General features: G+C 44.1%; 1 protein-coding gene across 1 annotated transcript in view; it reads left to right on the forward strand.

The window, feature by feature from the left end:
* Nucleotides 1-14,953, forward strand: part of LOC147891520 (ribonuclease E/G-like protein, chloroplastic) — a 100,359-nt gene that overhangs the window by 83,492 nt on the left and 1,914 nt on the right. Inside the window, exon 9 of the mRNA XM_087388379.1 lies at nucleotides 5,632-5,751. Coding sequence (XP_087244505.1) covers nucleotides 5,632-5,751 — 120 coding nt within the window. The remainder of the gene's footprint in view (nucleotides 1-5,631; nucleotides 5,752-14,953) is intronic.

Below are 14,953 nucleotides of genomic sequence, written 5' to 3' on the forward strand. Positions count from 1 at the left end.
CATTTCTAACTCAGTTCGTAGTGCCTCGAACATTGTAGTCCAAAAATGGTTGGTAACATCCCTGTCTGAGACTATGGATCTAGGTATTCTATGCAGACAAAATATATGATTAATAAACAAATCCGCAACTTGCGGGGCACTAATAGACTCCCTAGTCGGAATCAAGTGAACCATCTTGGTAAGATGGTCAACCACCACAAGGATAGAATTAAATCCACCTTGTGTCGTAGGCAGGCCAATTATAAAGTCCATCAAAATGCTCTCCCATATACCTGGTGGTATCTCCAAGGGCTGTGAAAGGCCAAGTCGTTTCACCTGCTCTGCCTGACTCACTTGACACGAGAAACATCGTGTCACATATTCATGAATTTGCTCTTTAATCTTTGGTCAAAAGAAATCTCGCTTCACAAGATCATATGTCTTCTCACACCTGTAGGTCACGCAATGGGCCATCATGGCACTGTTGAATAACTCTTTGCCTAAGATTATTCTAATTAGGTACAACTATCTTGCCATTACATATTAGCATACCATCCGCGCTGATTTATCTTGCATAATTTTAGCCTTTCCTAGATGCCACATCATCTATTCCCCCGTGTTTAATCACATGATCCTTAGGCCAAAGGCTCTAGACAAACTCATCCACTTTCTAAGTTTTTCTAATCTCGGTCATGAGATTACTCTTTAATAGCATTATAAAACACTCATAATGTCCAAACCCGTTTCTGAAAGCGATCTTATGCACATCCTCGACTCTAATCCAAATTTGATGGTAACCACTCTTAAGATCTCTATTGCTGAAAACTATGGCATTCATGTAATGCATCCAGTAAATCATCAATCTGAGCTATCGCATCTGTGTGCTTCGTAGTGATATTATTTAGTCCTCTGTACTCTATACAGAGATGAAAGGTATCAGCTTTCTTCTTCTTCAATATCATTCACCTGAGGACTTTTGGATGCTTCATGTGCCTTCTCAGACACGCACCAAGTTGGATGATAAAGCTGTCAAATGCATTTTTATTGGGTTTAGCTCAGAGAGCAAGGGCTATAAGCTCTAACAGCCCCGCACGGGCAAGTGTTTTGTCAGTAGGGATGTTGTATTTGATGAATCCTCCACTGTGCCTTTGCTGGACTGTCAAAAACAGCCGGTTGTTGATGCCCCCAGATCTCTTTGACAGCTTGATGCCTTTGTTTCCGTCAGATGCTCATGATGATGTCACATCTGAGGTTGCTCCTCCTCCATCTATTCGTCATTTGCAGCCACATGTGCAGCATGATATTCAGCCTCATTTACAGCCTGATATGCCTTAGCTTGATCAGGACATTGTGCACAAGGCCCTTGACCAAGAGGGAGCTGAAATACAAGAGCCCAAAAAGGTTCCCTGTTGGCTCCTTGACACCTTAAAAGACAGCAAACAGGATACTTCTCTGCCAGCCTGTATTAGAGCAATTGTCCGGAAAGAGCATGCTAATTTGGTTGCTTGTGCATGGGTTGCTACAGCATGCAATAAAGAGCCATTATGCCACGAGGATGCCTTTCAAAGTGATTGTTGGTTGTTGGTTGAAGGCTATGCCACAAGGATGCCTTTCAAAGTGATTGTTGGTTGAAGGCTATGCAAGCTGAATTGGCTTCTATCTATCAGAATAACACTTGGGAGTTCTGCCTCCAAGCAAGAATCCCATTGGAACTAAGTGGCTTCGTAAAATTAAGCGGAAAGCTGACGGTTTAGTGGACCATTACAAAGCCTGTCTTGTTGCTAAGGGCTATGCTCAGTAGCAAGGCATTGACTTTGAGGAGACTTTTGCCCCCACAAACAAGATCACTACTATTTGCATTGTTATTGCCTTTGCTGCCTGCTTTCATTGGGAGGTACATCAGCTTGATATTAAGACAACTTTTCTTCATTGGCAGTTGCAGGAAGAGGTCTATGTTTCCCAACCTCTTGGCTTTGAGATTGAAGGTTCTGAAAGCAAGGTATGCCACTTAAAGAAACCCTCTATGGAGTGAAGCAGGCACCCCAGGATACATGCTCATTTGCTTACACTTGGCTTTCAAAACAGCCCTACTGAGGCTACCCTTTACATCCGCAAGAGTGGGACAGATTTGCTGAATTTAGTGCTCTATGTGGATGACATGCTTGTGACTGGGAGACATGCTGAGCAATCTGCAGCTTTTAAGCTTGACTCGCAGAAGAAATTTGTTATGTCTAATCTTGTTCTTTTGCATTACTATCTGGCATTCAATTTGCTAGCAGTGGGAAAGACATTTTGATGTCACAATCCAAGTATATTGGACAGCTTTGCAGGGTTTTCAATGTTTGGCATATTCACGCACAAGATCCACAATATCATCAACCTCAACCATGATCCCAACAGCAGGAACAGAGTCTTTCCAATCCTTGCGAGTGTCTTCAAATCCCTTGTGCATCACATCATGAACTAATTGGGCCTCCAGAGAGACTTGCTCAAGGTCATCCTGACGCAAATCCTGCTTATGTTTCTTATGTGAGTAAATCTTTGTGGTAGCCATGATCTCCTGTATAAGTCAAATAGACAAAGAAAAGCCCACAAGAAGTCGCAAAACAGATGTAAAAAGGTAGGCCAGAAAGTAGAGATATAGGACTGAAAGGTGAAGGGATAGAATGATATAGACAGAGACTAGCAAAGAACCCAAGCCAGTATGCACACCATTAGAGCCTGGTCTTCGCTTCTCTTCTGAGGATGACAACAGTGCATGTGATGTCACTCTCTATCAGCAGGCAGATGGTTGTTTGATTTATTTATGCCATAGTAGACCCGATCTTCAGTATGTTGTCTCACATTTGAGCAGATATATGCACAGTCCCTCTACACACCATTGGCAGGCCGTAAAGCGTGTCTTGAGGTATCTCAAAGGCACTTAGCATGTAGGCCTCCTTATGAGGCTAATTCTTCACTTGTTATGCATGGATTCGCTGATTGTGATTGGGCTGGCTGTTTGGACACCGGTGTGTCACATAGTGGCAACTGTTTCATGCTTGGTACTTCATTTATCTCTTGGTTCAGCAAGAAGCAGACTGTAGCTGCTACATCTAGCCGTGAGGCTGAGTAGAGAGCAGCGTTTACAGCTACAGTGGAGAGTGTTTGGCTCCGGAAGTTACTTGCAGATCTTTATGCATGTCCAGACTGCTCCTACCGTCATCTTCACTGGTAGTTAGAGTGCTTTGGCTGTTGTACGGAATCCCATTTTCCATGCTCACACAAAGCATATTGAGGTTCACTATCACTATGTCAGAGGGAGATTATCAGCAGGTGATTTTCAGTTGTCTTATGTTCCCACTGAAGACAACTTGGAAGATCTTTTTACGAAGGCTCTACGTCGACCTAAGTTTGAAGCTTTTCGGCAAGCTTTAAACTTAGTACCTTTTGACTTGATCTGTTGTACTCTGTACCGTCATAGCTTGCTATATCCCTACATAATAAACATGTGCAACCATGACATTAGATATTCATGTATCCTGAGCCATGTCCATGAACTTTAGCCCATACCATGGAGAGGGGTTTGTTGGCCATTCTATGGGCTATCCATAGGTGCCACTCATTCCTTGGTATGTGCCTTGTAGGCCTAGTTAGGTACAGTTAAGTTAGGACACTTAGTCCAATTAGGCCTTTTAGCCCTAGGGTTTTGTTATGTTGGCTCTCTCTTGGGCCTCCATTCATTGTGTAGAATTTTCATTACAGCAAGTACTCTTTGAGCTTGAGCTTCCATCTTCTTGCTTTCTGTATGCACTTCTTCCTACAAGAGTTCCCCACCAAGATCTAGTTCTATCACGATCTCTTTTTGAGAGTATCAAAGGATGGAGTTATTATCAGACCCCAGTACTTGGAGTGATAGACGAGTCTGACATGCATTGAGGATTGCCATTGGGCAGTTGCAATTCTCACCCCACTAACTAGGATCAAGACAGGGAGAGCCATAGGCACACCAGGAGTGGATCTGCAAGCTATGCACACTGGAGGAGGTGGAGACAGAGAAGCACTTCTTATATACATGCCCAGCCTACTATAAGATTCAAAGACAATACCACTGCCTTTTTCAGGAGGGGCACATGTTTGGGCCACTTTTGCAGCTGATGCATTGGTCTTTACATTATTCAAATGTGGCAACACGAAGAGACCTCTTGAGACAGGTCAGACAATAGGAGGTGACGGTGACATAGGAGGCAGAGCTAGACCGGGCACAATGGCATGTCACTGACTTCTATATGTTCAAGTCAGCCCTAGGACATAGTCGAGTGGAGGAGGAAGAGCTAGACGATATGAGGGCAGAGTGGAGTAATGGGAGGAGACGACATCGAGTTGTGGTGCCAAAGACATAGAGACCACGCATAGGGCAGAGGTTGACTAGAGCACGCATGGTGGAGGCCCAACCTATCATGGCTCTACTTAAAGGGTTGCATCAGAGCCGAGGCGTTACTCTTGATATGGCCCACCAAATACAGAGCTCGTGGAGGCCATACTCCCCCACTGCCAGCAAGAGACGACCCAATAGAGGTAGATAAGAGATATCTTCATATCCCACCATAGGGCTGCCAGGGGCTGAGATCATAGTGTCTTGCTTTCTCAGTCCTGGTTCTTGGGGTCTTTAGTATATCACTCAGCAAGGGCCCTAGCGGATCGTACCTTGTCTCATAGGCCCATGAAACTTCTCTTTGACCACATTATGTAGTCCCTGTAGTTGTTATGAAACTCTATCTTCCTTTCTTCTCTTTGTGAGAGGTGATGCTAATGCCATTGAATCTTTCATGTATTAGAAGAACTAGACATCTTGCTAAGGGGAAGCAGTTTCTCAAAGTCATCTTTACTGCGTCAGATCCCTTGTGAGCTAGGAAAGTGGACCATCTTGGAATTCGGATTTGGTCCACGCTATCACAAAGAATGAGCAAACCCGTAGTTACTAAGATAGCATATGGCCCTGATCCTCTTCCGGTGAAGGAGTCCATATTCATTAACTCAGAAATATGTTATCGTCTGCAGTAATGAGTTATCATCTGCAAAATGGATACAAGTGAACTACGAAAACTTACATGTAAATGGTGTCTGATCAAATTGGCTACTAAAGTGGCTGCTCTAAAGTGTAAAATCTACAAGCCAAGTGAAAGAATAATTCGAAAAGGGAGGCTTTCGAACAATTTCTCTTGAAACCTGGGTATCTATCTGGGTAAGCAATCTAAGAGCATAATCCTAAGGGACTAGAGTATTGTATCCAAGTTTCCCGTAGATGATCTGCTTTTCAATGCCATTCTTAAATAAAACCAGTTCAAACTGCTTGTGGCCAGGATAATCTTACAGAACAAATCGGGCTCTCAAAGTGTCCAATCAATTGCCAATTATCAGTATGTGAGCTTCAAAATAAGGGCTGCTGTCTTATCTCATGTCCACCTCTGGTAGTGAATAAATTAAAGCAGTTTTCATCTTTTTCTAAATAACTATGACAGTTCTAATAAAGGGAGACTGAGGGAGTGTCCTTTGAAGCAAGTTATACAGATGCAAGCTTAATATTGTTGCTATCAGAAATTGGGTTGATGCGGTTTCTTCTTAACCCTGATAGTGATTCTATTGATTTTCATCCAAATAAACTAATTGCAGGTCCGTCCAAGTGTAACATTCATGATAAGTGATCCTTGTTCGTGTTGCCATGGTACTGGTCGGGTTGAATCGCTTGAAACAACACTCTCAAAGATTGAGCGTGTGATTCTTCGTCTCATGGTAAGTATATTTGAGAACGGCTGCTTGTCTTGCGTTTACCTGCTGTGTATATTCTGATGTTGTTGCTTGTAAATCATGTGCACAAGCTCTCTGATAGCTGATGTCATACTTCATTAGGTTGCATTTAATTGAATATAGTGAAACTCGTTGACTGATACTTGGTTCACGTAGAAGTGGTAGATACATATAGTGTTGGGGTAAAGGCACATTGCCAACCCTTCTTTAAAAGATAGGACACCTATGACTGTCCTAAGACAGTCATAGGGTAAACCTAATCCTAATAAAACATAAGTGAGTTTGTGGTGTGGCTCACTCTCACTTCACACCCGCACTAGAGTGTCACTCTCTCTCACTCTCACTCTCTTGCTCCCTTCCACTTCTCTTCCCCTCTCAACTGGTATCAGAGCCTCCTCTCCCAAGCCTCCTCTTCCTTGCCTACCCCTTTCTGTACGGATGTACGGCCAGATCCGTACGGCCGTACGTCGTCCGTACAACTGTACGGACGGACTGCGACGAACAGTGCGCAGGCGGCGGCGAACAGGGCGACAGCGCGGGCGCGGGTCAGATCGAGGTCACGGGCGTGGTCACGGTAGTGGTCGCTGGTCGCGGGTCTCCTTGCACAGGAGCTGCTAGCTGCAGCTCGAGGCGCCGCATCCAGCTAGCAGCCAGCAGCTGCTACTAGCTGCTAAGCCTCTCGAGGCATTGTGAGGGCGCAGGGCAGCAGATCAGGGCGTCGTCGGGTTGCGATACTGCATCAGGCAGCTCCATAGCTGCGTCGCGCAGCTATTCCACGGCAGCCGTACGGACTGTCCGTACAGTCGTACGGACTGCCGTACAACTGTACGGACGACAGTCCTTCATCCACCTGCAGGTACAGTAAGGCTGGCGTCGACAGCAGGGTACAGAAGTACAGCAGGACTTGTTTGTTTTGCTGCAAAGACTCAACTCGATTTTTTTTGGGGGGAAGCGTGCTGCTCCGAGGACAGAAGTACAGCAGGTACTCTGTACTCTGCAGGGACAGAAGTACAGCAGTACATGAAGCATTTCTGATACATTCTTGGAGCATTCTAGCAGTATACTGTGCATTTGTTGAGGTACATCAGGTACTCTCGTGTCACTCACGCTTGAGGTGACTTGTGCCACAGTGGTGGTGTTTGTGCAGTTACTTGTCATTCAGGAAGGTCAGATGCTTGTTTTGCAGAAGCTTCTATGCATTTACTGAGTGCAATTCTCAGTTTTGGGTGACCATTTCAAAGGGCTTTTGCCTGGATGTGTTTGCAGTATATGCCTTGAGGTAGTGTGTAGCCAGGGAGCACACATTTGCTTTGTTTCCGCAGTGCATTTGGTGACATTTGTTGCAGGTCACATTCTTTGTACGCACTTTGAAAATCTCAGTTGAGCCACGCTTGGTCAGGGCGCATCGAGTTTACTCGGTCCCTAACTGCCCATCGTTGACAGTGCTCAAAAGGTTTTCTTCTTGGTGTTTGTATTTTGTGATTTGTATTGTTACCGAGTACACAGGGGCAGTCTATGCATTGCACATTGTCAGGTACAAGTGTCAGAGAGATTTCATATTGCATGCTACCTCAGTGTTGAGGTGTTCTCCACTTGATTCAGGTGTCAGATCAAGGGGCTTTTGCCCAGACTTTGTTTGATAGCACTTCGGTTACCGACAGAGATCTTCAGATGCATTTTCTTCCCTTGGTATAAGGGTGATTGCTTGGGATTTATCCCATTTACTGTTGCAGGCTTTGTGATAGGCTGAAGGATCATTTACTGTTTTTTTTTTGGGTGTTAGTCAAGTGGTTTCTGCAATTTAACTCAGTGCGTGCAATACCTCATCTGAGGTGGGAGAAGTGATCAGTACAGTCAGTACAGCAGTGTTTACAGCAGTGTTGGTGGTTTTGTCAGATGATTGTGCACTGTTAAGCACTTGTTGAGCAGCAGCAGCAGTCTGAAATTACTGTTTTTTATGCCTCTCTGAGCTCAAAACAGTTTGTCAGAAGGTACAGTAGTTGCAGGGACATTTACTGTTTTGCTGCAGATTTTACTGACAGTAAAAAACAGCACCATTGAGAGTGCTTCTGGCTCTAGAATAGAGCAGGCCTTTTCTGAGAAATCAGAACCTTTATTCAGCCTTTTTTACTTCCAAGGAGTCAGGTACTTTCCTCATCTGATATGGCATCAGGAGGAGGTGATTCTTCAATTCTGAACATAAAGAAACTGGAAGGAGCACATAACTATGCATTATGGGCAGAACAGTGCTTGAATGTACTTCTGTTAAAGAAGATTGCTAAGCCCATAAGGGTGAAGGGTGTCAAGCCATCTGATATGGCAGCTGATGACTGGGAAGAGCTTGATTTGTCCGCGAGGGCAGCTATCATGCTCACTATTTCAGACACTCTTGTGTTCAATGTACAGGCTGAAAAGACCTCTTATGGTCTATGGCAAAGACTAGAAGAATTATATGCCCAAAAGAGCTCAGCCAGTAAGGTTTATTGGCTGAAGAAGCTGGTTGATCTTCGCATGAAGGAAGGTACAGCTATGACCTCACACTTGAGTGAGTTCAATGCTATCTTTACACAGCTGATTGCACAGGGGTTGAACCTTGATGAGGAGTTCAAGGCTACTTTCTTGCTGTGTACCCTCCCTAAGAGTTGGGACACTTTCAAGACCACCCTGTCAAACTCGACGAATGCCACTCTTATTTATGCTGATGTAGAGAGCTCTCTCCTTATGGAGGAGATGAGCAGGAAGAATAATGCGGGCAGCAAGTCTTCAAATGCTTTGCAGGTACAGGACAGAGGCAGGACTCAGCAGAAGGGGAGATCTGCTAGTAAGTCCAAACCCCGCAGTCAGTCCCGTGGCAAAAAGGACATTGAATGCTTTTATTGTGGCAAGAAGGGACATGTGAAGTCGAAGTGCTTCAAGTTCATACGGGATCAGAAAGCCAAGAAGGCTGAAACAAAGGATGCAGGAAATGCAAGCAAAGGCAAAGTCAAGGCCAAGGCAGATGACTTGGATGCAGTGAATGTTGCAGCAGAGGACAGTGACAGTGACATACATGATGTTTTATGCTCTTCTGCTGTAATAGCACATGCTTTGGTTATTGATGGCCATGACATGCACACCTGGCTCTTGGATTCAGGTGCCTCTTTTCATGTTACTCCTCATAGGGAGTGGTTTACTTCCTACACAGGTACTCATGGAGTTGTTCATCTTGGGAACAACTATGCATGTCAGATTGCAGGGATTGGCAGTATACAGATAGTATTTCCTGATGGACAGTCATTTATGCTTGATGGTGTTCGCCATGTGCCGCAAATCAAGAAAAATCTGATTAGCACTGGCTTATTAGATGACAGTGGTTACCACACCACATTTGGGGATTCCAAATGGGTGATTACTGATGGCCAGACTGTAGTGGCTGAGGGTTTTAAGAGTGATACCTTGTATCCTCTTTATGTTTCTAGTGTGGGTAATCATGTTGTTGCCATAACCGAGCTGCCAAAGGTTTCATTGTGGCATAGCCGGTTGGGACACATGTCTGTTAAAGGAATGCAAGAACTGTCACGTTTGGGTTATCTGCCGCCTCTCTCTTTTTCAGATTTGCCTACTTGTGATCATTGTATTTTTGGCAAGCATTCTGTGACTTCTCATAAGAGGAGATCTCCCCAGAATAGAGCACCACTTGATCTAGTGCACACTGATTTGTGTGAGATGCCACAGTTATCACTAGGGGGTGCAAAATATTTTATCTTACAATCCTCGAACTGAAAACGATCAAGGAGCTGTCCAATATACTTGGACTGTAACATCATGATACCCCCTCAACATGAGCAAATTGAATACCCAAATAATAGTGGAGCTGTCCCATGTCTGACATTTCAAAAACCTACTGCAAATCAACCTTGAAAGCTGCAATATGCTGAGTATCTGGGCCCGTGATGAGCATATCATCCACATATAAAATCAGCACTAAAAAATCAGATCCACTCCCACAGACATAAAGAGTGGGTTCTGTGGGGCTATTCTGAAAACCAAGGGATAGTAAGTGTGCATGAATTTTGGCATACCATGCCCTGGGTGCCTGCTTCAAACCATAAAGGGCTTTTCTAAGCCTGCATACCTTGTTTTCAGAATTAACAATCTCAAAGCTAGGAGGTTGTGTCACATAAACTTCTTCCTGCAGATCCCCATGAAGAAAAGCAGTTTTAATGTCAAGCTGGTGCACTTGCCAATGATGATGGGCTACAATGGCAATGACACATCTAATGGTAGTAATCCTAGATGTGGGAGCAAATGTCTCTTCAAAGTCAGTGCCTTGTTGTTGGGCATACCCTTTTGCAACGAGACGGGCTTTGTGTCGATCTATACTGCCATCAAATTTCCTTTTTAATTTGTAGACCCACCGGGTACGAATGGCATGCTTGCCGGGAGGGAGATCTACTAATTCCCATGTGTCATTTTTGGCAATGGATTGTAACTCAGCTTTCATTGCATCCATCCACTCTTTGCTGTCAAAAGCATCTTTATGACACAAAGGCTCTTCATTGCAAGCTGTAGCAAGGCGTGCAAACTCAAGAAAGTGACTATGCATCTGTCTATTGTCCGGGCAGCAAAAGGTTGATCTTGTTTGCTGTCCCTTAATGTATCAAGAAGCCATCTGGGAACTTGCCTTTGCTGTCTATTGACAGCTCTTTCGTCAATCACTGCTGGAAGAGAAACCTTCAAATCAGCATGGGGTACTAGCTGATCATTGCTTGTTGGAGGGCCTACAGGAGGCTCATGTTGCTGGTCAAAGTCCCCTTCTGAGGAAGGCAGAGGTAACCAAGAGTCAAAGGCATCAAACATGTCAACTTCTGGCTTAGCTTTGCAGTCCACAAGAGGAGAAGCCGAATGTTCAGCAAAGATTACATCTCTACTGACAATAATCTTCCCAGTATTTGGTTGGTATAACCTATACCCTCTGCTCTCCTGACTGTAACCAATAAATATGCATTTGATTGCCTTGTCATCAAGCTTATGTCTCAGCTGAGATGGTACATGAACATATGCAAGAGACCCAAAAACTCTCATGTATGAAAGTGAAGGCTTCTTGCCTTTCCATGCTTCATAAGGTGTAACAGTCTTCAATGCCCTTGTAGGTGATCTGTTCAGCACATAGTTGGCAAACATTACTGCATCAAGCCAAAATTTATTGGGCAAGGACTTAGCCTTAAGCATGCATCTGGCCATCTCCATTGTGGACCTGTTCTTCCTTTCAGGAACAGGATTATGCTGAGGAGTGTAAGGAGTAGTGCATGAGTGAACAATGCCCCGTGAAGACAAATGCATCAAACTCCTTTGACATATACTCTCCCCCCCTATCTGTGTTGAGGGTGACAAGCTTGCATCTTGATTCATTCTCAACCATATTCAGCCAACTCTGAAAGCATGAGAACACTTTAGATTTGGCTTTTAAAGCATATACCCAGCAATATCTTGTGAAGTCATCAATGAGAGTCATGAAATATTTGTACCCCCAATGGCATTTGTCCTCATTGGGCCACAGACATCACTGTGCACTAGCTGCAATTTCCTTTGTGAGAGTTTTGGACAATTCTTTTGAAAAGGAAACTGATGCATCTTACCCAAAAGACAATCCTCACACACATGTTTGGAAACTATGTGAGTAAGTTTGAGGTACATCATTTGCCATGTCCTGTGAATGTAACTTGGCAAGAGCTCTATAATTGAGATGACCCATTCTCTCATGCCAAAGATGAGTTTCAGCAAGCTGTGAATCTGAAATAACAAATGCTTCAATAGGGAGTGCAGCTGAGTGATCGTCAAGGTGATAAAGGCCCTTTTTCAAAGTGCCAGTGAGAACTATGGCATTGTCATCACGAAGATCATATACTAGGCATCTGTTTCCATCAAAAATTACTATGAAACCTGAAGTGGCAATTGCTGAAATTGAAATCAAGTTGACTTCAATTCCAGGCACAAAAAGAACATTTGTCAAAGTGACAGGATGGCTTGAAATGGATGTGAGCTGCACATCTTGAATTCCTTTTACAGCATAGGAATCATTATTAGCACATGTGACAGTCCCTCCTCGAGGCGCATTAGCTAAGGAATGAAACAACTGTTTGCAAGAGGTGACGTGCTTGGAAGCACCACTATCAAAATACCAAGACTGAGCATCATTAGCAGTAAAAAGTGCATCAACTTGAGAGGAATCAAATGAACAATGGACAGCCCATGCCCAATCATCCTGGAGAGCATGTGCATGTGAAGCATCTGCTGGCTCGTGGGATTCAATTGCATGTGAGGCATTAACTGCCAATCCTACTTTCTTTTTCTCCGAAGCAATGCGCTTTCTACATTTTGAAATGTCATGTCCAGGCTTGCGACAATAGTTGCATCTTTTCTTCTTTGACTTATCTGCTGTATTTTTAGATGCATTGGAGGAATTGCCACTGCTATGCGCAGTTTTAGGCTTGCCCATAGGCTTGGAAGCCTTGCCTCTTCCTGTCTGCTGTGAAGCAAATGCATGATCAAGAATAATAGCTTGTCTATTAGCTCGACTTTGCTCTTCCTGCAAAAGCAAAGTGACTAGCTGATCAAAAGAGCAGTGGTCTGGATTACCCATGGCCACTAATCGAAGGGTTGTAGCAAACCCTTGATATGTATCTGGCAGTCCATTCAATGTGGTACTGACAAGCTGAGAATTTGGCACCACCTCATCAATATTGGCAAGTTGTTCCATGAGGTCCTTGACCTTTGTCAGGTATGCATCCATAGAGTCACCTTCATTCATACTGACTCCCTGCAATTGCCTTCTTAAATATGCAATACGTGCCTCATTGCGAATCTGATAAAGAGAAGCCAATTTGTCCCAAGCATCCTTTGCTGTCCTGCAAGATCGGATGTGTGGAATAATGATTCTCTTGCATGATAAAGCAATACAGGAATGTGCATTTGCATCTCTGGCATCCCATCTTGATTGTTCCTGAGTTGGGGGAGCAATAGCAGGGGTGCTGGAAGATAAGGCATCAGGAGTAGTACCCTCTGTAGAGGGACCAGCAGTAGAGGCAACCACTGTAGCATTGGCTGGCCTTAGATCAACCCCAGAAACAATATTCCAAAAGTGCCTTGCAACAAGAATATGTTTCATTAGATAGGACCACATCGGATAGTTGGTCCCATCCAACTTATCATCTTCACGAAGAATGCCAAATAAGTCGTGATTGTTCCCAACCATTGTAAATAGTACTGATAGAAATGCACTGACAAAGTGACCAAAGTATAGCCTCAAGGCTTTAAACTGCAAAAATATGATTTACTGTCCCAAACACCTGTGAGCTAACAACAGATATTTCCAGGAGACTGAAATGGGCCTAAAGGCAATAGGGTCCCTTTTCTTGCTCAGATGATGAAATAGAGAGAGCAAATTGACTGAAAATATGTGCAGCAAGGTATAGAAACAGGGTTACCAGATGAAATTGAGCTCCCAACACAAAAGCCCCAAATTTTGTTGACCTGAGTGATGACGTGGCACAATGTGACAGTCCTGAACCTGAAATTGACTGAAAACTTCAATTTTGGAATGATTTCAGTTGTCAACCTTGTCCAAGGTGTTGTATTGACAGGTTGAAGGTCCATATGTCAAAAATTTTTATGTTGGAAATTAGGGTTTGACAGTGAAAACTGTCAAAAACAGTAAAAGACTGCAAATGTTGCCTGTGAATCAGCTTCTGGTCCTCTGAGCTTAGGTCAGAGACTTAAAAGACCTCTGTAGGTAGAGTATAACAGACCACGGAGCTGCTGCAGCAGGTTGAAGTGCAAAAGGCGGCTGGAGCATAGCTGGAACAGCCCTCAGACACCTCGAACTGAGTGCGTGGCTGCTAGTGTCTCCTTTGGAGGGCTCTGAACAGGTCGCGATAGCAGGACATCTCCTGCAGATGACTCTAGAGAGGTCACGGGAGCTGGGCGCCTGGACCTGCAGTACAAAAGTGGTGACAGATGGCCATGGGTACTGTAGAAGACCTCGAAAATGCTGCAGCTGGGGCCTAGAAGCAGTCGCCTCAGCCTGGAAACAGCAATGAGGAACTTTGTGGCAACGAAAAGACTCTGGAACCCTTGGACAGAAGCTGGAGAGCCTCAAACAGGCTGGAGCAGTGACGACCAGCAGAGGAGCAGACTTCCAATGAGCAATGGAGGGCTCAAGGGGCTGAGGAGGGCTGGAAGACAAGTGTAAACCTTGGCTCTGATACCACTGTAGGATCGATAAACGAAAGTAGAGCAAGCACAAGATTCAAGAGCGATGGATATCAGCCGTCACATCAACTAGACTGAAATGAAATGAAAAGTACATAGTACTTGTAGGTAGACCCTAGGACTAAGTGTCCTAGGTGTCACATAGGACTAAGTGTCCTATGTGGCATAAAAGGCACAAAATACACTAAGTGCCTATAACTATGCCTACAAGGCACATACCAGGGCCCATAGGGCATCACTAGAAAAGAGAGAAGATGGCCTACAGAAAAGGCATCCGAAAGGGGGAGGGGGATGAGGGAGCATTTATAATATTAGTATAACAAAAGGGGCTTATACCATTACTCTATATCTTAGTGGTAGAGCTCACTTGTGAGACAAACAATGTTTTGGGTTGGAATCCTTCTCGAATGTTTGGGGAAGCCCCTCTTAGACATAGATTAACCTAAAGATTAGCCTATGCATAAAATAAATTAACCATGGAAAAACATAGGTTAATTAGCCTTCATGCACCAAAAACAAACTAATTAATTGAATTGATTTGATTTAAGAAGAGCCATTTTGTCCCCATGCTGTAAAATCCAAATGCTCAAAACTTTAACCTATACAACTGTAAAATCCAAACGTTCAAAACTGTAACTCCAGACGGAAATATTGTTTCACTTGTGCCGTGCTATACAGGCCTAACCCCCACAAACCGCAATCTGCCTAAATCTTTGAACTTGAGACTGAGAAACAAAACAGATGCTCCTTGTCCTGTCAACTTCGCTTGATGATTCCAATGACTGTTGCATTTACCTAAAACCAGTTGTAAATGATCTCTAGGAAATCTCTTCGACAATTGAAACTTCTCCACAGACCTGAGCCCACGAGATCCCACGAGAACGTCTCGAGCACGGAGTAACTGAAGAGCAGTGATTACCTGACAACATTCAAACAA

Source organism: Dipteris shenzhenensis, chromosome 17 (assembly GCF_047967505.1).
Source record: "Dipteris shenzhenensis isolate YYH24624 ecotype China chromosome 17, Dip_SZ_1.0, whole genome shotgun sequence".
Lineage (NCBI taxonomy): Eukaryota > Viridiplantae > Streptophyta > Polypodiopsida > Gleicheniales > Dipteridaceae > Dipteris > Dipteris shenzhenensis.